At 38.2% G+C, this 16943-nt stretch overlaps 1 protein-coding gene across 1 annotated transcript in view; it reads right to left on the bottom strand.

Moving 5' to 3' along the window:
* Positions 1-486: 486 nt before the first annotated feature.
* Positions 487-16943, bottom strand: part of LOC147176938 (transmembrane protein 266-like) — a 45076-nt gene continuing 28619 nt past the window's right edge. The window contains exons 5-11 of the mRNA XM_086072217.1: positions 15472-15545; positions 14021-14077; positions 13343-13481; positions 11337-11452; positions 10166-10361; positions 5222-5284; positions 487-3352 (exon numbers count right to left, since the gene is read on the bottom strand). Coding sequence (XP_085928343.1) covers positions 2871-3352; positions 5222-5284; positions 10166-10361; positions 11337-11452; positions 13343-13481; positions 14021-14077; positions 15472-15545 — 1127 coding nt within the window. The 3' untranslated portion in view covers positions 487-2870. The remainder of the gene's footprint in view (positions 3353-5221; positions 5285-10165; positions 10362-11336; positions 11453-13342; positions 13482-14020; positions 14078-15471; positions 15546-16943) is intronic.

Below are 16943 nucleotides of genomic sequence, written 5' to 3' on the forward strand. Positions count from 1 at the left end.
GAGGAAGAGTGTCTTTGTTTGGAATACTTCAAAAGCGTATTGCATTCACTTGAAAAAAAAGAACCTCCTGTTTTTCTGACTAATTTTTGGGGGGAGCTTAGTTTTTTTAGTCTTTTTTTTTAAGTGTCTGTTTTTCTGGGGAAAAAAATCTGTTTTACTGAATTTTTTTTTCTGTCAAAAAAATATTCAGTTAAAACAGGATGAAAAAAAATATTCAGAAAAACAGGAGGAAAAATTACTCAGAAAAACAGGAAAAAAAGTATTTAAAAAAACCAGAAAAAAACAGAAAAAAAACCTATTCCAAAAACAGCTGGTGTTCTGTTTTTCGGAGTAATGTTTTTTATACCTCTGAACCCCAAGTGACGGAAGCGGACACTTTCCCGCATACCTCCATATGCAATAAGATGGTCATGTTTACTTACTGGCTCTCAATAAAGGAATGAATTGTGGTTTGTTCTCTAATCTCTGAGGGACCCCCCCCCCCCCCCCCCAAAAAAAAAATCAGAAAAACTGAAAAATAATTATTTCTTTAAACAGGGAAAAATTACTCAGAAAAAAATATTCAGAAAAACAGAGAAAAATATATTTTAAGAAAACAGATTTTTTTACTCAAAAGACAGGGAAAAAATTCAATAAAACAGAAAAAACACACAAAAAAACAACAACAAAGCTCAGAAAAACAGGACTTTTTTTTTTTTAAATCAAATGAATGCATTACGCTTCCGTAGAATACTGACCAATGAGGTTCACTGAAGGCTTAAACGGCCCTTTTGCTGGTTTTGATTGGTAGAAAGTTCTGTGCGGTTCAAAGTGACTATTCCAGATGTAGAACATGTTCAATAGCACATCGTAGTCCACGGGGGATGGCCACTAGACTAAAGGGAACATTAATGATCAAGTCAATATTCATGGTGTGGGAAATTTTCTGAAATGTGCTAGTAGATTAATGCTGCCCGAAGGACTCTCCCTGGATGGAGGCCTTAGGATGTACTCACACTTGGCTACTCGAACCGTGCTTGGTGCCACTTGACTCGCACAGTAATATTAATGATCATTTATGGGGACCATCACAGTGCACAATAAAAATGAACAGGATGACAGGACATCATTTCATGTGATCGCTCCTCTCACCAGCTATTCGTCACAAACGCCGCCACGCACAACAGAAACAAACAAACAGAAATAATCAACAGAGTCAAAAGAAATTCCACAAACTGCTTGATAATGCAAAGGCACATGCGTGTGCGTCATTCATTCAATTTGTGCGATTGCTGCGCTCACCAGTTATCCATGACCACTGCCACAGTGCACAATAAACCGGATGACTCAAAATAATCCACTCAAAAAAATCTATGGCGCGCCCTACACCTGGCCAAGTGCATGCACCAAAGCAAACGTGTCATAAAATTACTTTAGGGATTGCCTCCCACTAATTATTGATGTTTGTCATCTCCATGCACAATGAAATAAACAGAATGAGAAATAATGCACTCGGTAAAAAAAAAGAAAGAAAAAGTCTGCGACATTTGGTCACGCATTGACAAACATGCACTCGTGTGATCGCTCCTCTCGCTCCAGGTATTCATTATAAACACCACCATGCACAATAGAAATAAACAGAACGATGAAACAATCCACAGCAACAACAAAAAAAACGGTCTATGGCACATGCCAATTTTTGTGACTTTTTACTTGTCACATCAGAGTGATTTGTTTGGCACAGTTTTTCCACTGGATGCCATTCATGACACAAACGTTACATTGTATATATCAGTGTGTTAAATAATAACTGGCATCTTGCACAATAGAAATAAACAAAAAGACTGAAAATAATCCACAATCAAAAAAGTCTATGGCACACAATGTACATCATGAGTAAAGAAGGCTTGTTCCTCTCAACAGTTATTAATAAAAATTGCCACCTTGCACAGTAGAAATAAATATAACAACTCTCAATGTAAACCATAAAGTAAAAAAAAAAAAAAGAAGCTTGGTCACACGAGGGTACCAGGCACCATAAAATTAACGTGAGGGCCCATCTCAGCAGTTTTCCATGATAACAGGCAACTTGCACAATAGAAACACAAAATAAGTCTATGGCACGCAATACACACAGCATGTGATTAAATCAATTGCCCCTCTTGCAAACTATTCATGCTAATTCCCATTGTATACACACCAAAAAAGATTGACTGGTTGATTTTTTTTTTCATGAATAGTGGTTGTGTTTTATTTTTTTATTGATTTTTTTTTTAACCAAACAGATTAATTAGAAATACTGGTAATGTACAGTAAAAAAAAAATTCCATGGCACATTCGGTCACACATGTTTACGTCATCTCCGTCACGGAATGATTAATGTGATCATTCCTCTCACTACACTACATAAATAATCGCCACTTTGCACAACATAAATAAATTGAATGATTCAAAAATAACCAACAGAGTAAAAAAACAAAACAAAAAAAAACAGGCACATAAAATCAATGCTCCTCTCGCCAGTTATTCCTGATAGCAGCCAGCTTGCACAATAGAAATAAACAAAACTGGAAAGAATCCATTCCATCAGGAAGGTTGCAGTAATTTGCATCATGAAGTGATGGCACTCTTGAACGGACCAAAGCCTCGAACGCTTCCAGTAGCCAAGTGTGAGTACACCCTGAGTTGTTCATTTTTTTAGACAGCAAACAAAGACTCAATCAGCCAAGTAGTGCTCTCTGTTTTTCCTCACTGACTTCAAGACATCATTTTATGCCCATCCCTGACTTGATGGGGGTTTGTTGTATTTGTTGTGCTATACTGTATGTGGACTCCCCCTCCTGAAATCCATCATGGAGGACCAGGGAACGTTGGAAATCTTGTAAAAGTTGCTATGTGTCCGACATGTGGCCCAGAGAGGTGTCGGCCGGACCAAGAAGACGGTACTTCTCCTCCAAGGAGGGCTCGGTGGCGCCGCCCTGCAGGTGGATGAGCGGCTTGGTTTGCAGCAGGACGCAACCTCGCCCGCCTCGCCCCCGTTTCTCCTGGTGGTTCCTGCGGTTGAACACCTTTATTCTGTTGTCCAGCTCCGGGCTCGCCTTCTCGGAGCCAGTGGGACTGGGGAGCTTAAGATTGACCGGGTCCACCGTCAGTCCTTTCTGAGCGAGGCAGGAGTCCTCCGAAAGAGACGAGAGGAGCTCCTGGACCGCCGTGCTCTGGTCCTGGCCCGAGAAAGAAGGGGGGCCGAGGGGGTGGGAGCTGTAGTTGAGGTTGAGGTCGTGAGAGGGGTTGGACTGGATGTGATTGGTCGGGAGGTGGATGTCAATGGAGGCTGTTGTGACGACGCGGGTCCCTAAGCCACAAGTCCTGCCATCTTTAAGAAGAAAGGTGAAGAGAACAACAATCACGTCTTGTTGACTTTGTTCCTGTCAGAGCTCCCTGTCCTTTCTCTGATGTGTGTGGCAGTAGAACCTGTCTCAGGTTACCAAGGAAACAGCACACTGAGCACTTTCCCCAAAATTCCACAACAATCAAACAAAACAATTAAAATTCACCATTTCTAATTTGATTGACATTTTTTCCATGAGAAAGTTCCCAAAATAATTAACACTTTCACCGCCAAAAACGTCAATTGACGTTAAGGACACGCCCACTGTATACCGCCAATAACATCAATTGACGTCAACTACGTTTTTTCTCTCTCAGTGGGCAGTGCAACGTCTTGTGCAGTGCTGCTTTGTGAATGGGCTGGGGGAAAAAATCCCAAAACCCCCACTAACTATGGCCAGCAGACGGCAGCATTGTATCTCTTTTCAATGGGCTGCCGTGTATCAAATTGCATGAAAACATGGCGGATCTTACGTTTTCAAGGATGACGTGAATGATCAACACGTTTGTCACATTAAATCTAATTCACAGAACAAAAAATATTAGCGCCAAAGTCACAGAAAATGTATCTATTCGCAAAAAGCTAGTTTTCTCCTGATTTTTTTTCCCATTTTCGCTTGATGTCACTCAAATTATCTATTTTCAAATAGTGATTACTAAAAACAAAATAAGGTAGAAACATGCTTTTTTCAAATGAAAAAATGGAATTCAACCTTTCATATGGTATCCATCATGTTTATGTAATCATGGCATACAATATTCTGTTTGACTTGAAAGATGAGTGAAAATGCAAATTTTGGGGGATAACGTTTGGCAGTAAAATAATTAATTGAGTTCCAATTCACAATTTCTTGACTCATTAAAAGTATTCTACTTCAAAATGTTTCACATAAATAAATAAAAAACTCAAATTCCCAACATTCTGAAACTCATTTATATGCTGTAATTAAGTTTTCTCAATGTCCACATACTAAATAAATTAAAATTAAATACAAAATAATAATGAAAAAAATGTATTTAAAAAAAAAAAGAGAGCAATGATGATGACATGTTAATAAAAAAAGAAAGTTTTCTCAATGTCCACATTCTTAGCTTTGAATTCATTCTGAGCATCAGTTCTGTCTGACATGAGCTACTCAGGATTCACACGCCATTTTCACAGAAGTAGCCATTTCTAGTTTCATTTGTGAAATTTGTGATGAATCAATCACGGATCTTTAATCATTCTTTCAAGTGCCTCTTTCATGCTACCTCAAAGGCAACATTTCCATATGAAGATATCACATATGTTTTAGTTCTTTACTTAAAGGTTTCCGGACCTCTCGAAATTTGGCACCGGGAAATTACCCCAGAACAAAATTCATACACTCCCAAATACATTCCAAACACAGAATAGTCAGTTAAAGTTGTAATAGAATTAGGTTAGTTTTATGGCAGGAGACAGCTGTGAAGTTCCAAATTGGAAATTTCCGCCTCATCCTGCTGTCTTGAAATCAGTTATGATGATCATTATTTTCAGACATGTTCAAAATAATAACCGATCAGTCATTATAACTGAATTATCTTATTGTGAGATGCAGTGTTGTTATGTGAATGTTTAAGTTCTGTAAGAAATGCACAGGCGTTTAAAGAGCGTAACTTGTGTTACAGATTTGTTAGGGGAAAGTTTGAAAGATAGCATGAAAGATATTAGTGATAGTGCCATTTTTTTTTTTTTTTTTTACTGAGAAATATGGCACAGTCAATTGATCATTAGCAACTGTAGTCTTTCTGTGTCTCAATCAGAGTGCTTGGGTCTATGTTGTCCCGCGAGTTGTACAAAGCGATGCATAAGATGTGCCAGTGAGTGACTTACCACTGCTTGCTTCACTGTAGTACTGACTGATATAGTTGTTCATATCATCACGTACAACTGGATCTGATTGAGAAAAATAAGGAAGTAATAAGAACAACGTAGTTATTATTTGAAGTCACACCACTGTATTTTGATTTTGTATGTGTCGTTTATTTTATTCACATAAATATTACAAAATCGAATGAGATCCAATTTAAAAAAATAAATAAAATTGTAACTCTATGATTCGCTTCTCTTTGTCTTTGAATGGACTCCAATTGCTCTTGATGTTGTGAGTGTCAAGAACTAATTACAAAGGAGTTGACTTAATTGGCTTTAACACCCTTGCGGGTACTGATCCATTTCAGTGTAAGCACTGCAAACGGGTCCAAATGGAAACTATCTGTAATGTTTACAAGGAAATATTGAGCGAAATGGCTTGTGCCTCAGGCCACAGGTGCTTGAAAGGCTCACGCTCTGCTTGGCGCTGCATTAGCCGTATAGTGCACCAGGTAATAGACTGGGCCCGTTTAGGCTGGGCTTGGCTTGACAAAAGTGGGTCCGCATGAGAGCTCTTTGTTGGGGGAGGATTTGGGGGGGGGGGGGGGGGTGTCATGTGCGTGGTTGAACGGCGGTGATCTTGTGCTCGCTTGATTGGTCTTGAGCTCACTGTCTGCTGGCTGAGTGCGACGCACGAGTAGCTTGAGTGCAAGCCCCCGTCCCGCGGGACGCGCTGCTGCAGACTCTGATGGGTAATCTCATTTATTTTTCATTCTAAAATATTAATCCCAGGGCCACCCCCGGAGAGGAGGCATTGCACTCACTAAAACAAGACGGAGACAATCGCTGCGCAATTAATAACACATGAATGATGGAGGTGAGGTGTGTGTGTGTGTGTGGGGGGGGTTTGGCTGTCCAGCATACATAAGAAGGCTCTCGGCTCTTCTTTAGTGAGACGGCCCGGGTTATCAAGCTGTCACTTGTGTGTGGAAGAGGAGAAGTGACATGCTGGGTCCTTCTAGTGCAGCCGAACACTCTACTGGAGTTCTGAGACTTGATGTAGTGGTGCTGCACCACTGGCCGAATAAATACAATCAATCCGGATAGAAACATACAGTCAAATTGGATGAAATAGAATAGATTCCTCTGTTTACCATCTTTAATGTACACACGTACATTAGAGAGTTATTGTAACTGCTTAGCTCAATTGATCTACATTGGTAATGTAATGAAAAAATATCCACAATGGAATTCCTACATTGCAGTTCTTGTCATGTGTTTGCACGTGATTAGTTTTAGTATTAGTTTTTTTTTTAATATATAGCGTTTGTTCAGAAAAAAATTCTCAAACAACCTTCTTTTTGTACATTAATACCGAAAAGAATGCTGTACATTTTAAACCTACCTTATGTATAATAGTAGTTGACTAAGACAAAAACAAAGGAATTTTTTTTTCTGGAATTAGAGTTAATTTGTAGTTTCAGTTGGTTTTCTTTTTTTTCTGTAAAGCATTTTGAATTTTATTTGATTTTGTTAAGGAAAATGTTTTTTGTTAGTTTTCATAAAGTAAAAAAAAAACTTTGGTCAGGATACCATGTCAATTGGATTTTTGCTTATCTTATCTGAAAGAAAGAGAGGAAGAGAATGAAAGAGAATAAGACTATGAATAGCTCTTTTCCACAACTATATAAATAAATTTTGATAACGAAAAAAGAAAAAAAGAAATGATGAAATCATTATTCGGAGAACCATGGACTTCACTGAGTCCTGTAAATTTTCTAAACATCATTTTACCTGATTAAAACAATTTATGGGTTCAGTGTTTTCAACAAAATATCTTTGTCAGGTAGATTTTTTTTGGTATTGGATTAGGTGTGCCTTACACAGTAAATTTTACTCTGAAAAAGTCTATATTCGGTCCCAGTCCAAACTTTATACTCGGAAGAGAATCAAATATTCAAAAACAACAACAACAATCACAGAACCTTCAGGTTGGGAAACAGCAAATCTAACCACAGACCCATGCCACTCCTGCTCAGTGTCAATAGGTGTCGCCGGTGTCAGGTGGAATCCTCGTACCTCCATTTTTGGTCTCCGTTTGGATACACCAGCAATATGTCAACAAACAATAAGTCTGGCAGAGCTCAAGTGGTAGAGTGGTTGTTTTCCACGCTGAAGGTTGTGGGATCGTTCCTCAACCCTTGAGTGTTTTAGTTTTAGTTTGAGTATTTTACTAATTTTATTATTATTATTATTATTATTTTATTTTTTAAGAGTAAAATTTACTCCATGAAATGTACAGAGTAAAAAAGTTTTGCTCTCTTGGTGTCACAAAGATAAGGGTGTTAATTGCAAATGTTCAACGGCCTGCTTTTAGGAGCAGATGTTGTGCTTGAGTGACAGCGGATGTTGTCACCAACTGACACGATTTAGTACTTCAAAGGCGACATCAAACTCCATCTCAGGGGATCGTCGGGGTATCTGGGGCATGGTGTCATCGTTCAGGTGAGAAAGAAGTTGGCAGTCTGACTTGATCGGAGGCGACTTGACCCGAGCCTGCGCCTGCCGGCCTGTGAGTGCTCCTCCCTCTGACCATGTCGGCGTAGAAAGGCCCACTTAGTATCCCGCAGCCAGATTTGCCGCCACTCCATGCCCCCGGGGTAATATTGTGGTGCCCGATTGTGGTTTGCAGGTGAGTGAGAACAGATGTTGACAGGAGCCCGCTGCCCTCCTAACAAGGCCCAATGCACAGAGCACTCTGTAGCCCGAAGTAGCGCGAGTCGACCGCGCGGCCTCGGCCGAAGCACGACAGTGGCTGAGGGTGACAGTGTCAGAAAACATGCTTGTTTTCTCCAGCGTTCAGCACATCCTAAAAGCTTTTTTTTGCCCCAGCATTGATCCTGTGCGCCTGCGGTCAGATGGCTGTGGTGTGTGAGAATGGAGGCAGCTAAGAGGCCGCTCCGGGGCCATGTCAACCTCGCACTGCAGCGGCCTGATGTTGCACCATTAGGGACGGTTTGTTCCACATAATTATGCACATACGTGATGCTGCGCCTCCCTCCTGGTTTGTCATGCTGCCTCCTCATGCAAACGCTCCACCTGGCCTGATTATATACATTATATTTAAATGGGCTTGTTTAAAACGTTGTGTTCTGCAATGACCTCTGCTGTGGACTCAAATCTTTTCTTGCTGTTTTGTAAGAATTTTGTCTCCTGTCTTAATGGCATGACAGCATATCTAGCTATTTTTGGGGTCAATTAAAAAAAAACATCAGAAGCAAAACACATATTGGCTTTTTTTGCACATTAAGTTTAAAGCTAAGCTTATAAAGCAGAATATAGCCTTTAACCCACTGGTTATTTGCAGTACTTTATTTATTTGTAAATACATGTTGACCTTTGTCCACAAAGCAACAAGTTTGATCTAATTTTTATTTATTTATTTTTAAAATTTAAATGTTGCAAATTCATATCTTATGTTATTTCTATATGGCATCTTAAATTATAGATAAATGGGCAGATGAGAGCAGTGTGTGTGTGTTTTTGTGCATTATTATTAAATTTGAGTAATTTCCAAGATACAGTAGCAATAAAAAAAAACTGGAAATTTGTTTAACATCTGTGAATAATAAAATGACTTAATCTTACAATATTAAATAGGGATTAGGGCTGCACAATATATCTAAAAAATATCGATATAGTGATATTGGCCAATGCAATATGCATATCGCAAAGACATGCAATCAATTTAATATGGAATTTTATGCTTTTATCTGAATTTGACCAGTCAGTCGCTAACTAATATGTGCACCGCCATCCAATAGTTGAATATTATCGAGAGGTAATTACAATTAATTAACTAAGAATATCTTGAGTTTGCTTATTTTGCTGCATGATTTTTTTTAAATTATTTTATTAGATAATAAACAGGTCATTTCTTTAGGTACATGTTAAATATCGAAAACATATTGATACCGCTATATTCAGCAACTATATCACATATCGCATGATTTTCCAATATCGTGCAGCCTAATAGGGATGTTCAATACCACTTTTTTCAGACTGATACCAGTACAAGTAGTACTCAACACCTAAGTAGTTACTAGTCCCCGATACCAAGTATCAATACCCCTACTACTTTTGATACACCAGATTTAAATTTTAAAAAACAAAAAAACAATGACAGATAATTTGAATGAAAGGCCTGGATATCCCAGTACAGCATTTTCGTTTATATTGCATGAAATTAATGGCAGTTTTCAATTTGTTCATAAAATATATACAACACAATGAATTGTTATAATTTTTTTATTTAGCATGTGATTGTGCATTTTAATGGACATCTGTCAGATGTGTGTGCCTTTACTAGCCACTAGGGGGCTCCAGGTGGCGAAGTGGTACCGTCACTTGCCTCCGATGCAGGTTGCCGTGGGTTCACTTCGCCGCCTGGGAGACCGTGTTTGTATGTGTGTGTGTTTGTGTGAGTGAATGCAAAAACCAAAAACCAAAAACTTACTAGCCACTAGGGGGCATGTTATGTAATTTATGAAAATACAGGTATTGTTGTCCATGCAGGCAAGGGAAAAGTAGCTATTTGGTGATTTAAATTTAAGTCAAAATGGATGCCACACACCTCTCTAGGAAAACAAATATAATGCTCATATGAAAGAAAAAAGCATTTTAAATTAAATTGTCAATCATAATGAAGTATTAGAATAAGCTTGACATAAAGGATTAACCATTGAGAAATTAGTTGCTGTTTCAACAGTAAATATCGTAAAGCAACAGCTCAATCTGGCTCTAATTCCTTGATATTGTTGAGTTGCATTTGTTTCATCAACGTACACAGTGAACTTCATTCAAAGTTGCCAGAAACAGAAACATTACAATATACACTTGCGTTGTAACCCTTAAAGTGCCACGACGAGTATCATTCACAAATTCATTCAGTGCAGTTGAGTGTACCTGCAGTGTTGTGCAGCTCTCTTGGATTCCTGTGCGCGCCCTCTTCGTCAGACTCCCCAGGAGCCAAGCCTTCCACAACCTGGAAACTCCTGCCCTGCTTGGCCCACACGCGATGGATCTGCATGGCAGCCTCGCGCTCCGCCGCCAGGTCCAGGTCCTGCTGAGCCAGGTGGGCCCGCAGCTGCCTGATCTCAAACTGCACCACAAGGACGGACCGATGGGATTGCAAATGAGGAGGAACGAAAACAGAAAGGGGAGGTGGAAGTAAGGATGAGATTAATTAAGTACAAGAACGTAAGGGATCTAATATCCAATGTGTTTATTTTTGTTAAGTAATGTAGTTGATAAAATAATAGTTTATCTAAGTATAGTTGGCGATTTTTTTTTTTTTTAAATTATGAAATCATTTTCATCGATATGTGTGCGGAATAGTGACGGTTTGGAGAATGACTGTCTATGAGACTTTGCTGCCCCCTTCTGACAAAAGATTGAACAACAGTTTATAATATAAAAATTATTTATTTTAATTTTAATGTCTATTGTTTAACTTTACAAAAAAAATATTCTATTTGGTGTCAATTAATTTTAACTTAATTTTAATTTTAACTTTAAAAGTCCAATAAAAGTTTGAGTATTTTCTTTGAAACAAAAAAAAAAAATAGGTCTAACGTTTTGATATTTCTTTTGAAAACAAAAATAAAAATCAGAGCGTATGATTATCGAGAGTGGCAAGCACATTTGCCTCCGTTTCTGTTGATTCTTTGGAACTTGCAGTTTGCTTCTACATGTTACATGACAAAAGCTAGAAATGCACTTGTCTGGTCTTTGATCATTCTCTTTGAAGGAAATGCCACATTTACAGTAATGACAATTGAATTCACATTGTAAAATGATTTGTCTGCTTTCAAGAAGAAACATCCTACCCTCTCAAACTGAGCCGAAACATATCGGATCGATTCGTCATCCCCCTGAATCGTCCCACTTCAAAATGTACCATCCTTGAATCATGTCACATGAGATACACATTGAATCGTCTTTTATCGGAGAGTTGCACACCCCTAATATGTATCATAAATCCAGGCAACTCATGTCGATGTATTTCTTGTCCTTTCTTTTGACGTCTCATTTGTTTTGTGCATGTTATTATGTTATCAAATGAAAAGGTGCTCACAGCCTGTTCCTGGCAGATCTGAGTGAGACGCTCCAGCTGCTCCTCTCGCACCGCTTTCGTCTTCTCGCACTGTTGGATCTCCAGCTCCATCTCCACTTTGACTTGGAGCACATAAGCTGACACAGAGTGATTGCACATGAGGGGGGGGAAGGAAGTGGCGTCGTTGCATGTAACACACACTACACGTGCATTTTAGGAAAAGGAACTTACTGTGGAGTGTAAAAATCAAGATAACAAACTTAACAGCTATTGCCCATTTTTCAATACTGTACCAGTTTCACCACTAGATAGCAGCAAAGTGCTTGTATGGTAACACAATTGGAAATAAAGATAACAAACATGCATATTATTTTCACTGATATTGTTTTACCTTATCGTATGAATTTATTCTGTTTTTGTTCATTTATATTAAAAAGTAATAGATATAATGGAAAACTGACATGTTTTATGAGATGCTATATATTTAAATAAAATAAAATTATATGAAACAGAATAAATCTAACATAATTTTATATTTACTATTGTAATATAATGTATCATGTAAAATTTGGTAACATAATTAATCTAGTTTTAAATGTAAAAAGCAGATTTTAATAATAATAATTACAATTTTATTTTAATAGTAAATGGATGCACTTCTGGAGGTTTATTTAAAGTTTTAAAAAAAATGAAAGAAAGTAATGTCATTAAAATTAAATAAATACATAAATAAATTTACTTTTTTATACTACAACTGGATTTCAAAGTTTTACCTTCAATTTTTAATTCAGTAAATATGTTTTTATATTTGAATGTTAAAACGTATTGGCTGCAACTCTAACAATGTGCATGTTTTATTTGCAACAAACATTCTTAAGCCACATTTTTTGTTTCGTGTTGAAAAACAAGAATAGTATGAAACGGATTCAACCTTAGCTGCATGATGTTTTCGTTGACACACAATTTAAAGTTAATCAGGCTGTCTTGCAGTCATCATTGTACATGCTTGCTTTTGTCACAAACATCACTCGATCCGAACTCACACAAGATAAGTGACAGGTGTGCATTAAGTGCCTAATTCACATATGGGCAGTCAAATGTGGCAGCAGTCCTCGGTGAACACGTCCTCTCTCATTAAGGTTGACGCAATCATCAGGCTCATTGTGAGAGGGACTCAATCTTGTGGTAATTGTGCGCCTCTCGATCCCTGGTGTGTCACCTCCAGCAACCAAGAGGCTCAATCACTCACATGTATTCAAGTGAGCAGAGTGGAGGTGCACTGAGAGATCAATACCTTAGCTTCATGCAGAACGTGTGCTTTATTAAATAATGTGGTCATGGGACTAAGAGCCTAGATTATGTTTGAAGTGTAAAGTTTGAAATGTAAAAACTTTGTAAAAATTTTTTTTTTTAATTGAGTCTTAATCAATACTAATTAATGATCACATTTTAATAGAACTAAGGCTCCAATAAATGGCTCAATTCACAATCCAAAGTGTGTTGTCATGGTGACTATATCTGCCTTCCATTGTTTTGTTTTTTTAAATATTTTACACGACATTGAGAAAGTAAACTTTGCAATGGAGGACCGGTTTTGTGGATGATTAGCGATAGCGAAGCGCCTCTCGTCACAGATGAGCAAAGTGCAAACAGAGTTGCTGTGTGGTCTGTTTGTAGGCTGATCTTGCATGCGGCAGGAAGACCGTGCTGAGGGTGACCTCGACACGGATATCGAACCGGATTCCATTAGCATAGAGGAGAACAACCACTATATTCATTATGGTCCCCGTGAATGTGCTTATCCAGACCCTACAATCGATACAGGCTGGAGTAGACGAGTGACAGCAAATTACTCTTGGGGATGATCAATAGCTATATTGCTCTGAATAGTAAATAATTTGTATAATCACGGAGAGAACGAGGTTACTCATCTCCTCCCAGAGTCGGGAGGCATCAGGTGCTCCCACCAACAAGCTATCTGGGTCTATACGACTTCATAAACGGCGTGGAGAATGTCTTTGACTCACCATCGATGATCCTTTTCACCCTCCAGATGCGCAGGGTGATGATGAGGCTGATGGCATCCCAGGGGCTGCTGGGCCCGTTGGCCACCGTGGAGGCCACCATGGGGGCCAGGGACAATACGATGACAGCGCCGTCAAACACCTGATGGTGATAATAATAACAACTCATTCATTCTCAGCCATTTCTCACTGAAGCAACCCCCTTCGCTCCCGGCTGTTTGACCGACTTTGCGAGGCCCATAGAATATTGGGTTCTATTGCTATAAAAACATGAAACCTACCAGAAGAAAGATTAGAGTCTCTTCTTTCATCAGGGAAAAAAAAAGTATATTTCAAGTTTCATCATTATTCACGAGTCTGTTTAAAACAGTGGGGGAAAGAGCTTTTTGCAACGCAGCCCTGGTTGATCTCTTATACTCTGATGCCACCTGCTGGCCGTTTTTGTAAAAACTACCATTGCTTCAAACATTCTCTTCAATTCAGAGGCGGCATCAAAGCCTTGTGTATGCGCTAGCTTAAAAAACGTATAAATACGTCTTTGGGACTGGGAGCACGGTAACAAAATTAAAATATAACGTATTTATACGTTTTGGGGAGCAAATGAGTTAATGGGTTTATAGACAAAATGTATTAGGACATCTGGTCATTACCATCGATGCAGTCAAAGGTGAACACACTTACCTCTACTTTGTTCTCTATGTAGTCCCAGATCCCGAGCACTACAATTCTGAAGACAGTCTAGTGCACAGAGACAAATGAAGACATTAAGCTATGTGATCAACCACATTAACGTCTAAGTTGCACTTCACCAATGCGGTCACTTTCGGGACGCGCCTTTCAGCAGCACCATTGATTCACCCGCCAATTAGCATGAGGGGTCACGCACAAGTGGTCCTGCAAATCCATCATGTGTTGGTGCCATTTGGACAACAGGTTTGCAGTCAATGAAGCGAAACCGCTTAAGAACTTCGAACAATGTGTTCTGACTGATAGACAACACCAAAGTCATTAAACACCCTTTAAACGCTCTTCACATATGACGTCATTGGCGAGGCGCACGGATGGTTCATATCGCTCGAAGCCCATCCCCAATGCTCATTAAATTCCACTTCAATTATTGCTTCTGCTGGCTAGATGGTAATTAACGTTTAGTTTAGGGCATTAAGGCCGGCACAGTCAGCGTAATTGTTTTGCACTAGAGTCAGGCCTGCAGGTCATACTCTTCGTTTAGTATTGTACAAACGTAAAGTTTGGTGTCTTAAATGTCTTAATTGTACTTCAAACAATCAATATTTTACCCACCATAAAGCCCCTAAATGGCATTTCTGAAGCTGATAGCCATTAAGGACGATAACAGAAGGAAGTCATTGGATAGAGAACGAGCATAATCAAATTGAAATAAATTCATTCGCTTAGTGATAAAGCCTTTGGGACTATAGCTATGCTAACAGTGAGCATCCCTATCACCAACCTATGCTAATGCATTAGTAAACTCATAATTACAGTAAATATTTGAAATATAAAACAATCAAACGAAATATTACTAAAATGCAATACTAAAATAATTAAATACATCATGTTCAGTGGACCCACGATGGTCACGGGGGATAGGGATCCTAGCAAATGATAATAATGATAATAATAATAATAACAGTGAATATTTGTAATAATAATTGATGGTCAATGTAATTGCCATAAAAAAAAATCAACATAACAATGACACATAGCTTGGAAAGCAAAGCAAAACTTTCAAAAGTTAGCATATACTTTCTCATTAGGAGTAACAAGTTGGGTTAGGGTTAGGTAAGTATATTTTTGAAATGATGAAACTAACCTGGCTAAAATGTAGCCATGCAGATATGTTTACTTAGTAGCAGCTAAAACAGACTCATATAAAATTATTATTATTCTTATTTTTAATGTTTCTTGATAATAAGTAGTAAAATAAATAAAATAACAAAAAATTTCAAGATGAGCCTTTAGTCTAGTTTGCTGTCTAAAGAAGGATAACACAATGCAAGATAAGGACTTTCACCATTACAAAAGTATTCTGCTAACTACACTAACTGGTAGACGTGGTTTAAAAGTATAAGAGTATAACTAACAACAATAATGGCACTCGATCACATTACCTCTGAAAAGAAAAGTGACAGGATGATGAGACTGATCCAGTGGATGATGCTGGCAAACTGGAAAGCATTGGTAACTGTGGAGACAAGTAAATGGACACATGAGCACAACAGACGAAAACTTTGCAGCTCTTAAATAAAAAAAACAAACAGTTGCACTTCTAAAGCTTCAACTAGTCCTCTGACAAGCGAGGACGCTGTATCCATCACGGGGCCATCATTTACTCCGGTGCCAAAGTGTCCACAGCGCTAATCTTTCAGTACACTCCCTGCAGACTGTGCTATCATTAAAGCTGAACGCTGGCCACTAATCAATGGAGATGTGTGCCTGCTGCCATTGACAAGATGTCTGCTTCGTTATCGTGTGTAAGTGTATCCACAGTTTGATTTAATTATGTTATTGATTCTAGTGTTTACATTATATAGGTTAGGCATTTATGTAAATTTATGTTTGTATTTTATATTGGTTTGAAGATGTCATTTTTTGGCTTTATTTTGCGCATTCAAAGTCTCGCGTGATTTCGGAGCGCGCACTTTCATTTCTGGATGTGTACTTCCGGTTCACTCAAGACGAGAAAGAACGATGCCGGCTGGCTTGATATCGCTGTCATTTCAAAAACAACAACAAACACTCAGAAGACAAAAAAAATAAAAAATAAAGAAGACAATAATTTATAAAAATGGTAAGTATAATTTAACTCAATAATACTAATAGTATTGGGCTAATTACAGTGCCTCAAATATTTGTTTCAAACAAAATCAAACTGTTTTTGTTCATTTTTGTCCGCTGATATAGTTCTCTCATCATCATTAAAGATTTCCATTTACTTACTCCTTGAGGGTCTGTATTTGTCCAATGTTGTAACAATAACTTCTTATAAACTAATGAAGAAAATGAAAGTTGCCATCCCACCGGATATTTCAATTTTTTCACATTTTAAAGTAAGCAAGTCTCTGGCGTCAGTCTATTTATGTTAGTTATTTCATTAAGGACACAAAAATGACTTCACTTCAAGAACTCAAGACACTTTAATTCCATCCTTTGTGGCAGCAGCCAACGAGATATTTTTTGTTTTTCTTTTCACTGTGTGAAGTTATTAGCTATTGCCATGTGTTTTTTTGTTCTTCATACTTATTCGTGTGAATTGTATTATTATTTTTGTATTTTTTCAGGGTGCGATGGAGAATCGAAGCCTTCATTAAACCCGTCAAAGAAAACTACTTGAGTTTGTCTTGACTGAGAACATTCGTGTCTCTGCATAGATGTTCATCACCATTTGGCAACATGCACAGTAGGGGTGTGCCGAAAAATAGATTCTCATAAGAATCGCGATTCTCATTTAGTACGATTCAGAATCGATTTTAAATGTCCCAAAATCGATTTTATTTTAATTATTTTCTACTGTCTTGCCTATGTCTGTGTGTGTGCCTTTATTTGGAGCGCTGTTCATGTTATACCCGGTTTGGCCACTGAG

Source organism: Leptonotus elevatus, chromosome 3 (assembly GCF_054856555.1).
Source record: "Leptonotus elevatus isolate MCC_2025b chromosome 3, RoL_Lele_1.0, whole genome shotgun sequence".
NCBI classification, from domain to species: Eukaryota; Metazoa; Chordata; class Actinopteri; order Syngnathiformes; family Syngnathidae; genus Leptonotus; species Leptonotus elevatus.